This window comes from Mustela putorius, unplaced genomic scaffold (genome assembly GCF_011764305.1).
Source record: "Mustela putorius furo isolate JIRA1106 unplaced genomic scaffold, ASM1176430v1.1 tig00000580_pilon_pilon_pilon, whole genome shotgun sequence".
NCBI classification, from domain to species: domain Eukaryota; kingdom Metazoa; phylum Chordata; class Mammalia; order Carnivora; family Mustelidae; genus Mustela; species Mustela putorius.
The window spans coordinates 11,272,194-11,291,624 of record NW_025421423.1 but is presented as its reverse complement, the minus strand read 5'-3'; the positions used below and the strand labels follow the sequence as shown (position 1 = coordinate 11,291,624).

Below are 19,431 nucleotides of genomic sequence, written 5' to 3'. Positions count from 1 at the left end.
TGCTATTAAGATTTTTCTTTTAATATGCCATGAGATATTCTTGATTGTATATTTTCCAAAGTACTTTTCCAGCTGCATCTCCCAACCCTTCCAGAAGATTCCACCAGTCTTTCCAATTCAGTAAAAGATGCTGGATTATACTTTTGTCCACCTTCTCTTTTTGAAAGTAATATAGTCCTAATGACTTTAATGGTCATACATTCTTATCTAATAAGGAAAACACTTACAAATATCAGAAACCCAGTTTTGAAACATTTGCATTAATTTTGAACTGAATCAGCATTTTGTGGGTTTAAAAAAAGGCAGCAATTGGAACTCACAACTTACTGACAAACACATTTCTGCAGAGGGATGGGGAAGAGAGGGATAGTGAATGCTGCATTTCTCCATTGGCCCCAAAGTGCTAATTTCACAAAGGGATACATCAAAAGCAAACATGCAATGGTGGTTTTAAAACTTTTACTGCAATATAACAATGAAGTAAACAGTAATTAGACACCTACCAATTTTTTCCCAAAACAAACTGGAAAAAAAAAATGTAAACAGGAAAATAACTGCCTATACTTGTACAGCTTCTCAAATCATGTTAGAAGGGTCTCACATTCGATCATCAAGAAATTTTAAAATAGCAGTAATTATTTTCATTTTAAGAAAAGGTTCCCCTTCTCCCTCCCCCACCCTAAGTACTTAACATGAAAGAAAGGGCTTCCTTACACATTAATTCAATCTGATTTGAAGCAGCAACAATAACCATCAATAATTTGGCATTTCTGTTTATGGTTGCTGCAAAATTTTTTCAATTTCACAAAGCCATTATCCAGTGTTGCCATGAAATAGACTGTAAATTCTAGGTAGCAAAGATTCTTTCTGAAACCAATGTTAAGTCAAAGAAATATAAAGCAGGGCATTACACTAAATTTCTGGATCTAGTACACTAAAAAGAGTGAAACCTAGGAAAAGTTACCTACTGTTTTATAGAAGAAATAAAGACCTGCAAAAGCTGATTTTTGGTTGTATAATATTTTACACACTGTGTGGATTTGCGGCATCTGCTAATTGAAGCAGACATGCACTGTATTTATCCCTGCCCTATATCCTAGATCCCTCCCTCCCCACCCCCAACAATCTACTACCTTATACCAAGTATTGTGGATATGAGCCCAAGTCATCCCAGACAATCCAGTGAACAAAGTTAGTGTAATGCACTGGTGTGAAGTGTGAGATTAAAAAAAAAGTCCCTTTCAATCTTCATCAAAGTTTTGCTGTAGAAGAAAATTGGCAGCCAAGTTCTCATTCTTCTCACAAGCAAAATATGCTTGTATCACAAGTCCTTCAGGAAATCCTAGTGCCTTTAACTGGAAGAAAAGAGAAAACACACATGGGTTCCAGCATAGCAACAGGGGCAGATCAGCACTAGAAAACATGAAAGGCACAAAAAACCTCTTGAAGACATTATGTGAACACGTGCCTACCTAAGTATGGATTCACTGTCCAACCTGAGCAGCGAGATGGAGCCTAGAACCTTTCCTGTATCAACCACTGAGTGTTCCTAGGTGAAGCTTTTAGATGAACAGTTCCTTTGCTAATACTCACTGGCATTAATACTAAAAATTAGTGGCTGAGTGTGATGGTTTAAAAATAAGTGACCCTACAGCCTACAGAAATGTGTAAGTCAAACAGCTTTTAGTATGGAAGTGGGGGAAGATACAGATGAGAGCAACAGGAGAAGAGTTTAACTACTTCATCCAATTATTTGTAATGAAGGTCAGTCAGATCAAGTATCACTCTCCATCTCTTTGGCTTATGAAAAACTTTATAATAGAAAAATAGGTGATCAATTATTAATATTACACGATATACTTTGAGATCAGACATATGGTGTTTTACTTATATCTGCTTAACTTTTACAGAATTTTAAATGGTGGTATCAGCCACTCAATTTTGTTTTCCTAGTCTGCTAAAAATCCCTGTGAATGGGGTGCCTTGGTGGCTCAGTGGGTTGACCTCTGCCTTCCGCTTGGGTCATGATCCCAGGTCCTGGGATAGAGCCCTGCATCAGGCTCTCTGCTCAGTGGGGAGCCTGCTTCCTTGCCCCTCCCCCACCTACTTGTGATCGCCCTCTGTCAAATAAATAAATGAAATCTTTAAAAACAAACAAATAAATAAATAACCCTGTGACTCAAAAATCTGCTTTTAAAAGTGTTTTTAAGCAACCAGGTCAATTATCTAGTTCACTAGGTACTGTATATTTGTTAACCAAGTATTTTTTATGAACCCTCTGTTCAACTGTCTAAATCACCTTACACTGACTATTATCAAGAAATGACCTTAAAAAACATGAGCAGAAGTCTCAATGCAGCATGATTAACTATTCATCCATGAAATAAGAAAAGAATGATTTTGTTACCAAGTCTTGTCTAGATTAAAGCTTGCCTAGCTGAAAAGGTAGGGCACTATCCAACTGTATGCTTCTATAAGATACACACTTAAGATTCAAAGACACAAATACACTGAAAGTAAAAGAATGGAAAAAAGATACATACTATGCAAACAGTTACAAAAAGAAAGCTGGAGTAGATACATTAGTATCAGACAAAATACACATTAAGATTAAAAACTGTTACTAAAAACAAAAGACATTTTATGATGACAAACCATCAGGAAGACCTTGTTACAAAGACACATAACAAGAAAACCTGAAACACACGAAACAAAAACTGACAGAACTGAAGAAAGAAAGGGTGATTCAACAATAGTTGGAGACTTTGCTATCCCCACGTTCAATGCTGGATACAACCACCAGGCAGAAGACTGACAAGGAAGCCAATCTTAACCACATTATGAACCAACCTGACCTAACAGACATTTACAGAACACTTAACAACAGAAGATCACATGTCCTTTTCAAGTATGTATCAAACATTCTCCATAAAGACAATGTTAAGCTACAGAACTAGCCTCAATATATTTAAGAGGATTATAAGTGTGCAAAGTACATTCTCTGACCACCACACAATGAATTCTGAAATCAGCAACAGAGGGAAATTTAAAATATGTGGAAGTTAACATAATCCTTAACCAATGATGAAAGAAGGAATCACAAAGGAAATTAGAAAACACTTGAGAGATGCATGAAAACACCATCAAACACACTAAAACTGATAGGGTGCTGCTGTAGCAGTGCCTCAGGGACAGTTACAGCTTTATCTGCAGTAAGAAAGATCTTAAATACATAATCTAAGGTTCTAGCTTAAGAAACTAGAAAAAAGAGAAAATGAAATCCAAAGCAAATAGAAGGAGAAAAAGAGTAAGGGTTAAAAAGAAAACAAGTAAAACTACAGACTAGAAAAATATAATCAATAAAACCAGAAGTTGGTTCTTTTTTAATTCAGAGTAACAACACTGATAAACGTTTTAGTTAAACTAACGGGGGAAAAAAATCGCATTCAAATTACTAACATCAGAAATGTGGGAACACTACTTTTTAGAGAAATAATACTATAGAATACTATACTACAGAATTTCTGAAAGTATAAAAAAATCTAATTTTAGGGAAATACTGTGAACAACTCTAGCCATCAAGTTAGATAATGCTGATAAAATACACAAATTCCTAGAAAGACAAAATCACCAAAACTGACTCAGGAAACAGAAAATCTGAATAATCCTACAACAAATGAAGAGACTGAATTAGTAACCACAAAATTTTCCAAAAAGAGAAGCCAGGCCCAGATAATTTTACTGGTGAATTCTACCAACTGTTGAATGAATTAAAACTTTTCTTCATAAACTCTTCTAACGAACAGGAAAGGAGGGAGTACATCCTCACTCATTCTCTAATGAGGACAATCTTACAGATACCCAACCAGACTAAATCATCACACACACCCAAATCCACAGACCACTACTCCTTATGAATACAGATGCAGAAATCTTCAACAAAACACTGGCAGACAAAATCCAGCAACATATAAAAAGGACTATTCACCACAATCAAGTGGCATTTATCCTAGGAATGCAAGGCTAGTCCAATATACAAAAATCAATGTTATTAATAAAGCATATAAAAAAGGGAACAAAACCACATTATCATCTCAGCACACAAAAACCATCTGACAAAAATCCAAGACCCTTTTGTGATAAAACCACTCAATGAACTAGAACAGAAAGAAACTCTCAACCTGAGAATCTAAATCTAGTAAAATAGCTAACATCATACTTAATGGTGAAAGACTGTCTTCTTCTAAGATCAGGGACAAGACAAAGATCTTGGCTCTCACCACTTCTATTCAAAAATACACATACACAGAAGGCCACAGAAAGGATTAGGTGAGAGAGAGAAAGAGAGACATCTGGGTGGCGCAGGTCATGATCCCAGAGTCCTGGGATCGAGTCTTGCACTGGGCTATTGGGGCCTGCTTCTCCCTCTGCTTGTGCACATTCTCTCTCTGACAAATAAATAAATAAAATCTTAAAAAAAATAAAATAAATTAAAAAAAAAAAAAAAAAAGAGGGCGCCTGGGTGACTCAGTTGGTTAAGCAACTGCCTCTGGCTCAGATCATGATCCTGGAGTCCCAGGATCAAGTCCCAAAGTCCCACATTGGGCAGGCACCCTGCTTTGCAGGGAGTCTGCTTCTCCCGCTGACCTCTCTACTCTCATGCTCGCGCGCTCTCTCTCTCAAATAAATAAATAAATAAATCTTAAAAAAAAAAAAAAAAAAGATACAAGGGGAGAAAGATAAGAGAAGGGAAGTAAGGAAAGAAAGGGGAAGGGGGAAGAGAAGAGAAAGCATCTATACTGGAAAAGAATTAAAACTACTTGCAAATAATATTCTACAATTAGGAAATCCTAAGAAACACACATGAATTATCAGAATTAATAAATGAGTTCAGGAAGATTTCACGATGTAAGAGGAACACACAAAATTAAGTTGTATTTGTATATAGCTAGCAATGAACAATCCAAAAATTAAATTAAGAAAATATTTCCACTGATAACAGCATCAAAAATAAAAATACACTTAAGAATAAATTTAACAAAAGCATAAACCAAAGACTATAGAATTTCTGAAAGTATAAAAAAATCTAATAAATGGAAAAGCATCTCATGTTCATGGCTTGGTGAGACTTAATATTGCTAACATGCCAATAGTCTCCAAACTGATCTGCAGGAAAAAAACACAGTATTAAAACCCCAGTTTTTTCTCTTTTCTTACAGAAATCAGAGAAGTGGATCCTAAAATTGATACAGAAATGCAAGGGATCCAGAACAGCCAAAACAATCTTAAGAAAAGAAAATTGGGAGATTTCAAAATTTACTACAAAAAAGCCACAGTAATCAAGACCATGAGATAGTGGCATAAGACAAACATACAGATCAATGGAACAGAACTGAAAGCCCAATAAACCTTCAAAATCATGGCCAGTTGATTTTCAAAAGGATGCCAAGACAATTCAATGGATAAAGAGAAGAATTTTCAGTAAATGGTGCTGGATATCCACAAGCAAAATATTAGGAAGCTAGACTCCTACACCTCACACTATAAACAAAAAGTAACTCAAAATAGATCATAGACCTAAATGTAACAAGAGCTATGAAACTCCCCAGAGGAAAAACAGGAGTAAATCTTTTGGTCGTGGATTAGGCAGCTTCTCTTCTTCTTCTTCTTTTTTTTTAAGTATGACATTAAAAGTACAAATAACAAAAGAAGAAATTTCTTCTCCAAAACAGAAATCAAAAACAGATACCCCTAACCATTTAAAACAAAACAAAACAAAACAAAAACGACAACAACAACAACAACAAAACACTATAGAACAACTGAGGCAAGTGTCATTCACCCACTTGCCTTATTTAAGGGGGAGAAATATTAGCATGATACATAAAAGATCTTTTAAGAAATACATAATTATAAATGCTGAACACCTGAAAAAATGTTTATCGTAAATATGGGCAAATTATCTTACAGATGATTTTCTAAGTACTAAGTTAAAATGAACTTTTATCAGATTTCCACCTCAAAATACTTTGTAAGATAAGACAGGTTAAGTATAGTGATTTCTAATTTACAAATATTAACAATGGAGCCAAGAGAAAAATGAATGACCTGTCATAATATCATACAAACTAAGTCACTGCAGTGCCTCACATGAACTGGCTGACCTAGTAAGGATGTAAACAGAATCATGGTATCAGCTTCTGATGTTTAATGTACATATTTTTTATATATAATTCATATACATATCTATTTTACATTTTAGTGACAGTACAAAAGTGAAATTTTTAAAAGTGGATAATCTTGAGTTAGGCATTCACTTTATTATCATTTTCTTTCTTTTAAAGATTTTATTAATTTATCTGAGAGAGAGAAAAAGAGAGCACAAGCAGGGGGAGCAGCAGAGGAAGAGGAAGAAACAGACTCCCCTCCCCACTGAGCAAGGAGCCTGACGCAGGACTCAATCATGCCAGCATGATTGAGCAGATGCTTAACCGACTGAGCCACCCAGGTGGTTTCCCTAAGATCATTGTCCTCATAAATTTTCAGACATAAAAAGAAATTTTTAATTTTTAAAATATGTTTATAACTATTTTATAAAGCTGCCATTCACTTAGCAGTTCCTTGGCTAGCACAAAGGCCAAGATGTGAGAGGAGGGATGAAAATACACGGTCTCTTTATTGCAATCCTTAGGACAATGCTGTATTTGGCTGTGTCCAACAGAACTATCTCCAGTGGCAGAAATATTCTATCTGTGCTACCCCGCACAGCAGCCTCCAGCCCCATGTGACTACTGAGCCTCTGAAATGGGGCTAGTGACATTAAGGAACTAAATTTTCAGTTTTACTTCAACTCACCCTTTCTATAGCTTCTTTCTCCTGAGGCGTTACTTGAATGTAGTTCATATGACCACTTCCGGCTTCTCCAATTCCTCCACTGCCACCTCCACCCCCTCCTCCTTGACCACCAGCTTCTTGAACTGGTTCATTTAACATCTGAATAAAATGCTCCTGGTGCTGGCTAATTTGCTGTGGTAATTTGAAGGACAGAAAAAACAACAACAAAAAACAACAAAAAAACAATACAATGATATAAAGTATCTTCAGGAAACTAAGAATTCTAAATTCAAACAGCAGAGAAAGCTAGAATTTCGTAACTGCTTTATTTTTAGAATGATTCTGAATTATTTCATCTTTGGAAGGATGTGATTTCTTATATACTATTAAAAAAACTTGGCACTTTTCAGTGAGGTAAATAGTGAAGAATTAAGGGAATTCAAATTCTCTTTCATAAATGGGTCCCATTTTCCCAAATCAATGTTAAAAAAAACTATTTGGGGATTATAAAAAGAAACAGAACTTCTGTATCTTCCATACTAGTACGCAGTACAATGCTGAGTTTCATAACTTGAGGTTTAAATAAGCCCATGGGTATTAAGAGGCAGTGCTCCACTAACATTAAGTTTGGGGAAAAAAGATTTTATAAATGATTTCTTTCACAAAGAGTTTCTCAGATTTTTTAATCAATAATTTTAATCAATAATTTGATTATTTTATAATAATCAAATTATTATTTGACCAACTTAAATTAACCTACCTCCACCCTCTGACTCTTTTTTTAGTACATCTAATCTATAGCACATACTATTGATTGCAACTCAAGAGAAAAGTTTACAGAGCTTATGGAGGGGAAGGGGAGTCACATGGACTTTAAAAAAAATAGGATATATTCTATAAACCCACTTTTGAAATTAACTTCGATTAAATAGTTACCTGCAGTAATTGAGGATTTTCTCGACCTATCTGTTGTAGCAATGCTGGAAGCAGGGAAGGATTCTGTTGAATAATCTGTCTCATCTGTTGAAACTGAGGCTGATTCCGTAAAAATTCAAGTGGATGTCCTAAAAATCACATAACATTATAAACAAAAGCAGTAATTATGTACACAATATATATACATATACGTGGTTCAATCATAATTTTAGACAGCAAACACTGACAAGCAAAAAATTTGATGAGTTCTCAGATGTATATAAAAATGGGAGTAAATAATGACAGAAATCTTTTAACTATACCAACGTGCAAGTCTTATACTATAGAAATTACTCCTACCGGTATAGGTAGAGTGCAGAACACTGAAAGAAGGAAGTTTTCCTACAACTGTTAGAGGTAGTTAGTATCATCAAACAACGAGAAATTATGATCTGCATGCACTCTATCAAAATAAAAAGTACTAACACTGTTCCTAAGAAAAATATTTATCTAGGATTAACAAAACCAAAAATTCCACTTTCTAATACAACCCAAACCTTTAAGAAAACAAAACAAAACAAAACAATCTGAGCTCGAATTCCTAGGAAATTCTAAACCAAAGAAGTGAAAGATAATACTTAAAAGTTAAGAGATGAGATATGCAGATCAGAAGTTTTATTAATACAAACTTAAATTATAATTAGGAAGACAATTTTGGTTATTACAATTAAGCTTCAAACATTTTTAATTTATAAAAGCTTGAGATAAATAAGCTACAAATAGGGGCACCGGGGTGGCTCAGTCATTAAGCATCTGCCTTTGGCTCAGGTCATGATTCCAGGGTCCTGGGATCGAGTCCCACATCAGGCTTCCTGCTGAGAGAAGCCTGCTTCTCCCTCTGCCTCTGTCCTTCCCTCTGCTTGTGTGTGCTTGCTGTCAAATAAATAATCTTTAGAGAATAAAATAAGCTACAGGTCAATCTAGTCCTAATACATTTAGAACTCTTTAGTCCAAAATTCCATGGCAATCATAAATATTAAGGATGCCAAATAAGACAGAACTTGCCAATTTTGGGGGGTAGTGGTTGTGCTCTGATCATACTACAGGAAACCAAGAATTGCATGTAACTATGTTTTTGAGGTTACTAATGAATTATGGGCATTTTTTGGATGTTATTTCCTTAATTATTCAAGAAAATCATTCAAATTAAAATGGCCAAATGAGTATGAGAAGTAACCTTCCTTCTGTGACACCGGTTTTATAGATGAAGAAAATGAGACTCAGGAACTAAATTAACTAAGGACTGCTAAATGGGACAGCAGTCCCTACCTGAACAAAAGCTGTGGCCTCTTCTTTCCATTCTTGTGCCAACTCTGCATAAATGAAAGCCTGTCCTCTGGGAGACTGTACACAAAAATGAAAGCCTGTTCTCTGGGAGACCGTACACAAAATACTCATGGCTTTTTGTCAACCGGAGCGGTCATTACATAGAGCTAGGAAAAGCATCAAGAAGGGCCTCTTCAAAATGAAGTTTAAATTACCTTATCACTACTGTGTACAGAACGGAGCCTGAAGGAGAACAAAGTAACTTGAGCCCACCAAGGCTCTAGGGCCTCCTCTGTAGTCACACCTTCATCAACGGAAGGGTGGATGCTGACCAGTAAACAGAGGTGAATTCAAGATTGGCTTTCAGCTCTAGATACATGTCTTCAAAGTTCTCAGTGCTTTATTTCTTTGGTGGTAATAACAGCGACTAAGATTGTCCCAGCTTTGAAATTACACATAGTTTATGATATGCATAGGGGAAGAGAAGAGACAAGGTGAGCAAACATTCTGAATGACTTCAGAATGTTAACACAAAATGCAAACTGGGAAGCCTCTCTTCCTCGGAACAGGCTAAACAGAATGTGCCCTTTGCCAAAACTACAGCACTGAGGTCTCAGCGAGAAGTTAATGCAATTGCCACTTGGGAGAATTTGTTTTGGGCCCTTTTTTAACATTAATGGATAGAGAACTTGTATAAAGAGTCCTCCAGATGCTCCAGGAACAAGCCTCACCTCACACTAGAAACTCAGGACTGTGCCCCCACACCCTCACCAGCCCATGCTAACCTCCAGGGCTCGCTGTGGTTGTCGATGCCGTCGTAGTCGCCGCAGCGGCCGCCACCGAAGATGGAGGAGCCCCAGTGCTGACCGCAGGAGGGGTGTCCACCACAGCCTGACTCTCTCTATCTCCAGGGATCCCCTACAATACAATTTCCCAGCTTTAAAATATCTTGTCATTCAAAGATAGTTCAATACTATACAAAGAAAAAGATTTATTGATCTATTTAATGTGCTTGTCTAATTTCCAAAAGCATCAAACAGATATCTGCTTCTATTAAAAGTAAAAGATTAAGACTTATCTAAAAGCTGTGTATATTTGGATTAGATTAGAAATGACCTAAGCATGATATAGAAGAACCCATAGTGCAATAACGTAAGGCAGCACAATGTCCAGTAGAATTTTCCATTATGACAAAAATGTTCTGTATCTATGCTAATAAAATATTCATTGATCACACAAAGCTACTGAGAACTTGAAATGTGGCGAATGTTACTAAAGAAACTAATTTTTAATATACTTTTAATTTTATTCAATTCAAATAACTATTTGTACTTAACACTACTTAATAGCTATTTTACTAGACAGTGCAGATCTAAGATATAAAGAGATTTGTAATTTAAAACATAAGTCATAAAATGTTTACATACAGCAACATATTACATCTAACATCAAAGATCCTAAATCTGTATATAATAATATAATTTTTAAAAATATCAATACAAACCTTATCAAAACTGGACATTTGTTTTTTATGCTATGCATTACTCTATTTTTTGAATTTCAGGGAAACTTTCACCAGCTGTGTGATAGCAAGGTTTGCATTTGTAAAGCTGAAAATTATCCAAAGAAACAGGTTTTGACACATGTGCAGTTCTGAAATGAATCCTGAGGCGGGTAAAAATCTAATGGAGACAGAGCAGGTGGCAACAGGGGCCAAGCAAGGAGGAGCTCCTCTACTGAAACACGGTTCTGAGAAAGCATTCTCCAGGAAGTATCACATACAAAAAATTAAATTATTCAAAATTTACAAAAGTAGATGTAAGAACCTTAAATATTTCAATATTTTCTAAGTTTATAGTATTTGTCTTTTGAACTTATTATAATCTAAACTGCATTGAGACTTCTGGAGCACTATTTTGATGCATGATTTACAAGACTTTTCATATACAACATATCAAAAAAGTCTTTATGAAATCCACATAGATTGTGAAGGAGAAGAATTAAGAAGGAAGTATTACATTTGGGTAAAAGAGGATAATGGTTAATGCTTCCATTTCCCAATAAATCAGAAGCTGAAACCATAAACATATGAAGAATTATGCATAATGAACCACATGAAGGGTAATGGCTGCTAGCATGAGATGTCACTCCGGGCATTAGAAACAAATGTTTTTGAGACTCCCTTGACTATTACTGACAATAAATAAGCTAACAATTCAAATGTGAATGGAACCAGGTAAATAACATCATACATTGAATTAAATGCATGCTATTATATCAGGAACCAGGGAATGGATGGGAAGATAATGAATTAAAAAGAGTCTATGATCTAAAACTTTTCCTAAACCCTTACAAAAATCCAGAATCCAAGTTGTCCAGACAAACCAGCTCTCTGAATTAATTAATCAATCTACCCATCTATCTTCTAAGTCTTTTATTTATTTTTTTTTTAACCTAGGCTTCATGCCCAGCTCGGAGCCAAACTCAGAGCCTGAATTCACGACCAAGACTGAGATCTGAGCTGAGCTCAAAAGTCAGATGCTTAACTAACTAAGCCACTTGGTCACCCCTTTCAAGTTTTTATTTAGGATGTCAGTTTTTTTTTCTTTTTCTTAGCTATCTAAATTTGTAAGTGAAATCTCTTCATTTTTAAAAGTTGGCAACTAATTATAAAAATGTACACAGTATAAGACAAATAAAATTGGTTGCGGGCTTCCAACTTGTTACTTTTGCCCTCTATCGTAGAGGAGGAGCACCTAGGAGGGGTGCCTGGGTGGCTCAATTGGTTAAGCATCTGCCTTCGGCTCAGGTCATGATCCCCAGGTCCTGGGATCAAGTCCTGCTTCGGGCTTCCCGCTTCGGGCTCCCCGCTCAGTGGGAAGCCTGCTTCTCACTCTCCCTGATGCTCCCCTGTTTGTGTTCTTTCTCTCTGTCGAATAAAATAAAAATAAAATCTTAAAAAAAAAAAAGTATACCCAGGAGTATGCTGGCCATCAAAAAAGCCACTAAAATGGTAGATTAGATTTTAAAAAATTATCCCACACTCCAAACTGTCATCCTTTGAGGATAACATGAATGGGGTAGAAGTTACTACTCTAAGTGGAGAGCCAATTTTACAACTCATTTAGCCATGGTGTTTCCTAAATAAAAATCACATCAAAATCTTTTAGAAGAGGTTACATTTTACCAACACAAGATGTTAGCAAATTAAGAAAAATACAAACATTACATAAATTACTAGCATATATTCTCATTCTCCTGTGAATTATTACTGTTCCTTAAAAGTCTTTGAGACTTCGGCATTAAACTACAATAAATAAAGTGAAATATTTCTCACCATTAAAAGGTACTCCACTGCTCTGTCAGGGTTGTTGAAACTGGCTCTCAGGGCTGCAATCACTTGCTCTCGTTCATATCCCATTGACATGATTTCAGTTACCATATTCTCATAAGACTGACCTGTCACTAAGAAAAGATGTGTGGCATGGGAGGAAGGAAAAGAAAGAAAACATTTAATAAATATGCATTTCCCGTGTATTTCTTGAATGTATAAACAATATTTCAGGCACTACAGGACTAGGGGTACAAAAATGAGTAATGGAACAAACTACAACATATATGTGTATGGGTAGAATAATGCCCCCCTGCCCATCCCTGGAAACTATAAATGTGTTAGGTTATGAGGCAAAGTGGAATTATGGTTGTTAATCAGCTGACTTTAAGAAAGAGAAATTATCCCAGATTATCTGTGTAGGCCCGATGTAATCACAAGGGTTCTTAAAAGCAGAAGGAAAACAGAGGGGAGGGTCAGAAAAACAGATCTAAAGACAAGAGCAAAGAAGCAAGGTTGCAGATGCTATGCTGCTGCCTGATGACAGGAAAAAGGGGCTATAAGCCAAGGAATGCGGGCAGCTTCCAGAAGCACTGAAAGGACATAGAAGAGATTCCCCCCCTGGAATGTACAGAAAGGACTGCTGCCTTGATGGTAGCCCAGTGATTCAGCCCCTTGATTTTAGTCCAGTGAGGACTATGTTAGATTTCTAACCTACTGTGCACCTTAAGATAGGTGCTCATCTGTTGTTTCCTACCAAGAAGTCTGTGGAAACTTATCACATTAGCAACAGAAAACTAACACAGTATGCGTAGTAAGTACAATAAAAACATCAGATACAAATATACGAGAGAATTAGCAGGTCAGAGAAGGCAACCTGGAAGAGACTGATGAACTAATTTTTTGAAAACACAAAGGAGGGATATTTCAAGCAATCAATTCTACTGTAACAACTTCAGTTTTCCTTCGACATCTTTTATTACCAAAGCTGAAGAAAAAAGGAGGTTAGAAGCAGGAAAGTTAGGCTTTCATATACAGATCTTGTGTAATGCCCCAAGCGCTGCTATCCCAGGAAGTCACATCCCACGGGCTACCGCCAACCCAAACTTGCTTTTCATGGAAATGTCAGACCACAGACAACAGTCTGAAAAGAAAGCCAGCTCTCTACACCAAACTTACTTCACTTAAGCCATCTTGTCTTTCACTTCTCTTATGGGTACCATTCCCTTTCTTGTCTCCTTAAAGAACTGGACCCTTTGGTTATCCTCTCTTGTCTACCTCCCATCTTTCACTCTCCATTTAATCATCCTGATCAGCAGTTGACTATATCCTAGAATGTCATCCTAAAAGCAGAAGCCAACCCCCTTGGTCGGATAATAATTCCTCTTTCAGAAACTGGTCCATCTGTCTGCTGCCTTCCCTTTCCAGCCATAGCTAACTGCACAGGCTGTGTCCACTTTTCACATTCCACTCACTCCTTAGCCAATATTGATCTGTGACTTTGAATCTATAAGATTTCCCTCTCAGATGTGTCCCACCATTATCTGTTTTCTCCATTTCAATAACCAGCACCTCTATCCACCCAAGCCCAAGAACCAGGAACCCTGGTGACTGCAAGTTCCCTCTCCCTTCCCTTCCATCACTTATCTACCAGTGTTATCTGCTAGGTCCTACATCTGAAATACAGCGCAAAACTGCCTACTTCCCACTTTCTTCACTGCCTTCACTCAAGACCAGGCCACAACAATCTCTCATCTGGATAACACCCTGCTTCCTCTCCTGCCCCCGAGCCTATAATCTATTCTTCTGCCGGCTGGAAAAGCAAGCTTTTTAAAAAAGAAACCTCATCTCATTTTGGGTTCCCAACACTCAACAATCTCCACACACCACACTCCAACCACGCTGTTGTTTTCCAGCTTACTTCACAAGTCATACCTTTTAGAATCAGTCCTAGAACCTTTACACACACACACACCCCCCCTCTTCTCTGAGGGGTCAGTTCCTTCACAGCTCCAGTTCTCAATTTAAACTGAGAATACATCCCAGAGATGTACTGCCTAACTATCCCAAGTAAAGTACCTTCTATTTTCTTAATGGGAGCCCTTAGTTTCCTTAAAATCATTAATCGTGATTTTCAATTTACTTTGTTTCACCACTTCTTTCCCCCATCTGAACAAAAAGTTCAGCTGTACAAGGGACCCTGTCGTTTTACACTGCCATTTCCCTGGCACAGGTGACACTCATCAGTTGAGTGCTTTGTTTTGTTTTGTTTTTTTGCAGAATTTTCAATAAAGGCATTTAATAGCTATGAAAGTATAGTTTAAAAAAATTAAATATCCTTGAGCAAATGTAGCATTCATGATCTTGCTTAGAATAATGACTTTTCCTTTCCCCTTCCATAAAGGACTTGTTAATATATTTGTTCTTAATTATCCATTCAAATGACTCTAGCACAAAGCCACTTAAGTGTCAATATCCCTTCAGTAATCAAGTTCCCAGGTACAGAAATTAGCATCAATATAAACAAAATTAAGAACTGTGGAGTATCTGAACTACACTATTATGACATGGCGTTTCTCATTTAATCCTCACAATAACTCCATGAGAAAGGTTTACTATGATCATGGTTTAACAATGGCTGGTAAGTCATGGTACAGATACTAACACAGGCTGTTAAGAGTCCAGAGTCCCACACCTAGTCATCAAGCTACACCTCCTAAAATTATGCCTCCTAATTAATCAAGTTATAGAACTCAGAAAGAGATGCCTATAAGCAGTGTGATACTTTCCAGATAGTAATAGTATAAGGGCAAATGACTCACAGAAAAACTAGAGACAATGGACAACACAATAGAGAGCTAATGAGGTTACAGTGGAGTAGTGATGAAGAACCTTGTTGTGTCACTAAGAGTGAGCTGTGGTCTTATCTTCCAGGTCACACAGAGCTGTGAAAGGAACTAACAGCGACCTCATTAGATCTGCCTTTTATGAAGTCCACTATGACACGGCACTGACCAGTTACGAATAATGCAGGAGTTATCCGTAAGATAAGGCTGTGAACTACAGTAGTCAAGTGGCAGCGAAAACAAACTATTCCAGGAACCTCAGGAAGGAGGGTTGTCAGGACCCTGAGCTAAATGGCCCATGAGAGGCGGGGAGGTCAAGGACAATGCCAACATATGGTAGAGATCATGATGCAAGCAATGAGGAACAAAGAAGAATCAGATGGGAGGATAAAATAGGATTCCATTTGGAACCTGAGGAGTTTATGGAGGTTGTAGACTTCCCACATGGTGGCTTAAAGAATGAGTCTGGGGGGCGCCTGGGTGGCTCAGTGGGTTAAGCTGCTGCCTTCGGCTTGGGTCATGATCTCAGGGTCCTGGGATCGAGTCCCGCATCGGGCTCTCTGCTCAGCAGGGAGCCTGCTTCCTCCTCTCTCTCTCTCTCTGCCCGCCTCCCTGCCTACTTGTGATCTGTCTCTGTCAAATAAATAAATAAAATCTTATAAAAAAAAAAAAAAAAAAGAATGAGTCTGGGGACTCAGAGGGAGATGTGTACTGGAATTATAATTTTGGGGATCTTTACAGTATATGGGTGATATTTGCCAGTCCCATAGTTTGAACTTTGAACTATGATCTCTAGCAGAACCACAGAAGATCCATTCACTTAAGGGTCAGATAAAATGAAGAGTTAACTAGAAAGCCTGCAAAGGAATACTCAAGAGGCATGGATCAAGAAAAGAGCAGTGTTATAGCCACAGAAGGCAAGTTTAAAGCAGCAGGGTATCAATGTAAAGACTGGGAGGATTAAAGAGTAAAGGGGTCTTATGACCTAAGTTGTGTAGCGAGCCAGAGACATAAAAGTACAACATTGCCTTCAAAGGACTAGGCATCTAACAGCGGCAGCTAGAATTCGGCAACATCGTGCTTTCCAACGGAGGTGGCAGTGGTGTCAGCCAGACAGTTCAGGAGCACAAGGGGCAAGTGCCAGGTGGTTCCAGCTCTGTAGGCAGACGGCACCTGACTGATTTCTGGGTCACCTCTTATAGTCTTTCCAGTATCTCACTAATAATTTCTTAGGATTAAGCCTTTCCCTGTCTGAAAGGGATTTCTGTTTTGTTGACTGGACACTAACTCAGACTCATTTGACAGCAGACTAGTCCCAGAACACAGTAAATGTAAAAGAGTAAATGTGGGTATGGTACATCCAGGTGACCTTACGTTGATTACTTACAACCATTTTGACCCTACATGCTATGGACAACCAAGATGCCATTTCCATGGCAATGAAAGGATCATGGAGTTCAAGTCATCAGGTCAGAGGCCAACTCCCCAGATCATATGAGGTACTATTGCTGTTGGAACCCTGCTGCTGCAGCAACTAAGAAGCTAGAAGCCCATACCACTGAAGCTGCTGTTCCTAGTCTTTCTCCTCCCTACCATTTCCAGTAATAGAGAACAGAAGAAAGGAGAGGGATGGAGTTGCCAGCCAATAGACTAACAATTAGCAGGAAAGTAGGAAACGTACTAGAAGTATCACAATGGGAAAATGGGGGAGGGGGGACTGATTTTGACAGACTAAGTGTGAAGGGGAGATGAAAAAGCATTATTCAATAGTTAAAGCTGGGACAAAAAGGTACATTCACTGCAGTACCATAAAAGCAACAAGACAGAGATGGGACATGACAGGGCTCCAAACTGGAATAAAGATGTGCAAAGAAGATTTAGTAACATTTTATACCCGTTTTATAAATATTTTTAAATAAACCTGTCAACAGTTCAAACTCTGTTAAGACTTCATTTAAAATTCACATTTGAAAAATAGAAAATAACCTGCTTTAACCAAAAGAATATGCTTGACTCTAATAATACTTTAAATAGTACAATTTAAAGAATTCAATATGTAACACACAAACTTACAAAGTCTTTAGTAATATATTAATCAAATAATTATCTAAATCATTTAATAGCTTGATAATAAGCAACCATGAAAATGAACATTTTCATGATCTAGAAAAATGAAATTAGAACCTCCTCCCTACCTTTTGTAAGGTTATTTATAAGGTAGATACTTACCCAGTGCACTGGTTGCATCTTCAAAAAGGTTTGACCGAGAAGAATCTCCTGATGTACTGCAAAAGGTTTTCAGAAAATTGTACATCAGAAAGTACATAAAACTTACACTGAAGTTTAGTAATGGTCCAAATTGTAAAGATACTGTTTGATTTTAATCAAATGTATAAGTCTGGCTACAATTTTTAAACCATCTTCTACATTAAACCCCAAAGCTTTATCCATAACATTTATGGTTTGGGAAGAATTTTCAATCTTAATATTCATACTGTTCTACAAATGCCTCATTTTAAATGTCCAAAGATAGAAAATAACAACTGAACAGAATGTTTACCATTTAAGGAATACAAAAAAAGATAATGCACAACTATTTCCCTAAAAGAATTTATAAGTTAAATAACCTGTAAGTCAAGTCACAATAGAAGAAATACCAAACAACGCAAGTATCCCCCAGTTTTCCAAAGTTCATATTCCACCACATTTTGCTTTTACCAAAGACCTACATTAGTATCCATTTTCACTAACCAGAAGAAATCTGAAGAGAATTTTCTCTAAAGAGGATTTCTGCTTATACAAGAAAAGTGAAAATAGTGTTTTGTTTGTTTAACAGCAAGCCTTTACAGAGGAACACACCCTGAGAAGCCAGCGCGGGCCCCGAAGCTCCTTCCCCAGAACCATACTCAGCATCTCAGCATCAAGCTGCCATAACTGTGTCTGTGAGCATCTGCACTTCATCTAAATTTATTCTGTGCCTCCATTACCAAGGTGTGTGTGTGTGTTCAGAAAAGCCTGAGAGGTTATTTTATAGGTCTGGAAATGCTCAAAACTTTTCCACATAAATTTATGATAACTGCTTCTTTGCAATTATTTCTTTGCTTATGCCACTTTGGCTTACAAAAGGTTTCATAGGAATACTCTATTTTCAAACAGTGGGGGAAACCTGTACAGAATAAAGAGGTAACGTAGAAACCACATTATGCTGGAAGGCCTGGGAAATCTTTACATAACAGAATTTCGGTTAGGTCTTATAGGTCAGTTTTTCACGCAGGAGCTGATAAGGCATTCAAGTCAAGGAACATAGCAAAAAACAAAAAATGGAGAGGTATGTTAAAATCCAAGTTGTAACCAAAAGCAAACCAGTTTAAAAGGACTAAGTTTCTGCTGGGCAATTGCAAAAGATGAGTCTAGAAAACAAAGCAGACGAAAACAAGATTATGAAAGACCATGAAGAGTAGGCCAAAGAAAAATAAGTTGAAGTTTACAAACTAGTAAAGGTAGCAGCTGGCAGTTTAGATTAAAACATACATACAACAAAACACACACTTACACCTCTCCCAATTAAAAAAAAAAACAAAAAAAACACAGTATGGGCAGCTGGGTGGCTCAATCAGTTAAGCGTCGAAATCTTGATTTCGACTCAGGTTATGATTTCAGGGTCATGAGATCGAGCCCCATGTCAGGCTCTGCACTGAGCATGGAGCTGCTTAAGATTCTCTCTCCCCCTCTTCTTCTGCCCCCCTCCCCCTACCTATGCACAGCAAGAACAAGGGAAATACGTTAAGTCTGAATTCATAAATTATTTTTTAATCCTCAGTTTATTCATCAATACAATGAAGTCCATAATAATATCCATGTATCCCAAAGTGGTGTATGTAGGGTTCTACTGGTAAAGTATTTCGCAAAGTGCCTGGCATCATAACATCTGATATGATTAAACTAATTTTCTGGTGTAACTTTTTAAATGATCTTCATTTAACTAGATAGCAAAGCTAACTTACATAGAAGGCAAAACTTTGAAAAGAATTATATATAGTTATATATAGAACAAATAATTCTCCTGCCCAAGTCCCCTACCCAGGGAATAATCACTACTACCAGTTTCTATATAATAATGACTTGTGTCTTGCCTTTGGGTGTGTTTTATTTAACTTAATTATCTCATGTCAGCAAAAC

General features: G+C 37.1%; 1 protein-coding gene across 3 annotated transcripts in view; it reads right to left on the bottom strand.

The window, feature by feature from the left end:
• Nucleotides 1-19,431, bottom strand: part of RAD23B (RAD23 homolog B, nucleotide excision repair protein) — a 43,201-nt gene continuing 23,770 nt past the window's right edge. For 2 of the 3 annotated variants that reach the window (XM_045081662.1, XM_004747757.3), the window contains exons 5-10: nt 17,482-17,537; nt 12,413-12,540; nt 9,861-9,993; nt 7,771-7,898; nt 6,856-7,026; nt 1-1,355 (exon numbers count right to left, since the gene is read on the bottom strand). In XM_045081662.1, the coding sequence (XP_044937597.1) occupies nt 1,242-1,355; nt 6,856-7,026; nt 7,771-7,898; nt 9,861-9,993; nt 12,413-12,540; nt 17,482-17,537 (730 nt within the window). In that variant the 3' untranslated portion in view covers nt 1-1,241. The remainder of the gene's footprint in view (nt 1,356-6,855; nt 7,027-7,770; nt 7,899-9,860; nt 9,994-12,412; nt 12,541-17,481; nt 17,538-19,431) is intronic. The other variant, XM_045081663.1, reaches the window with a different exon arrangement.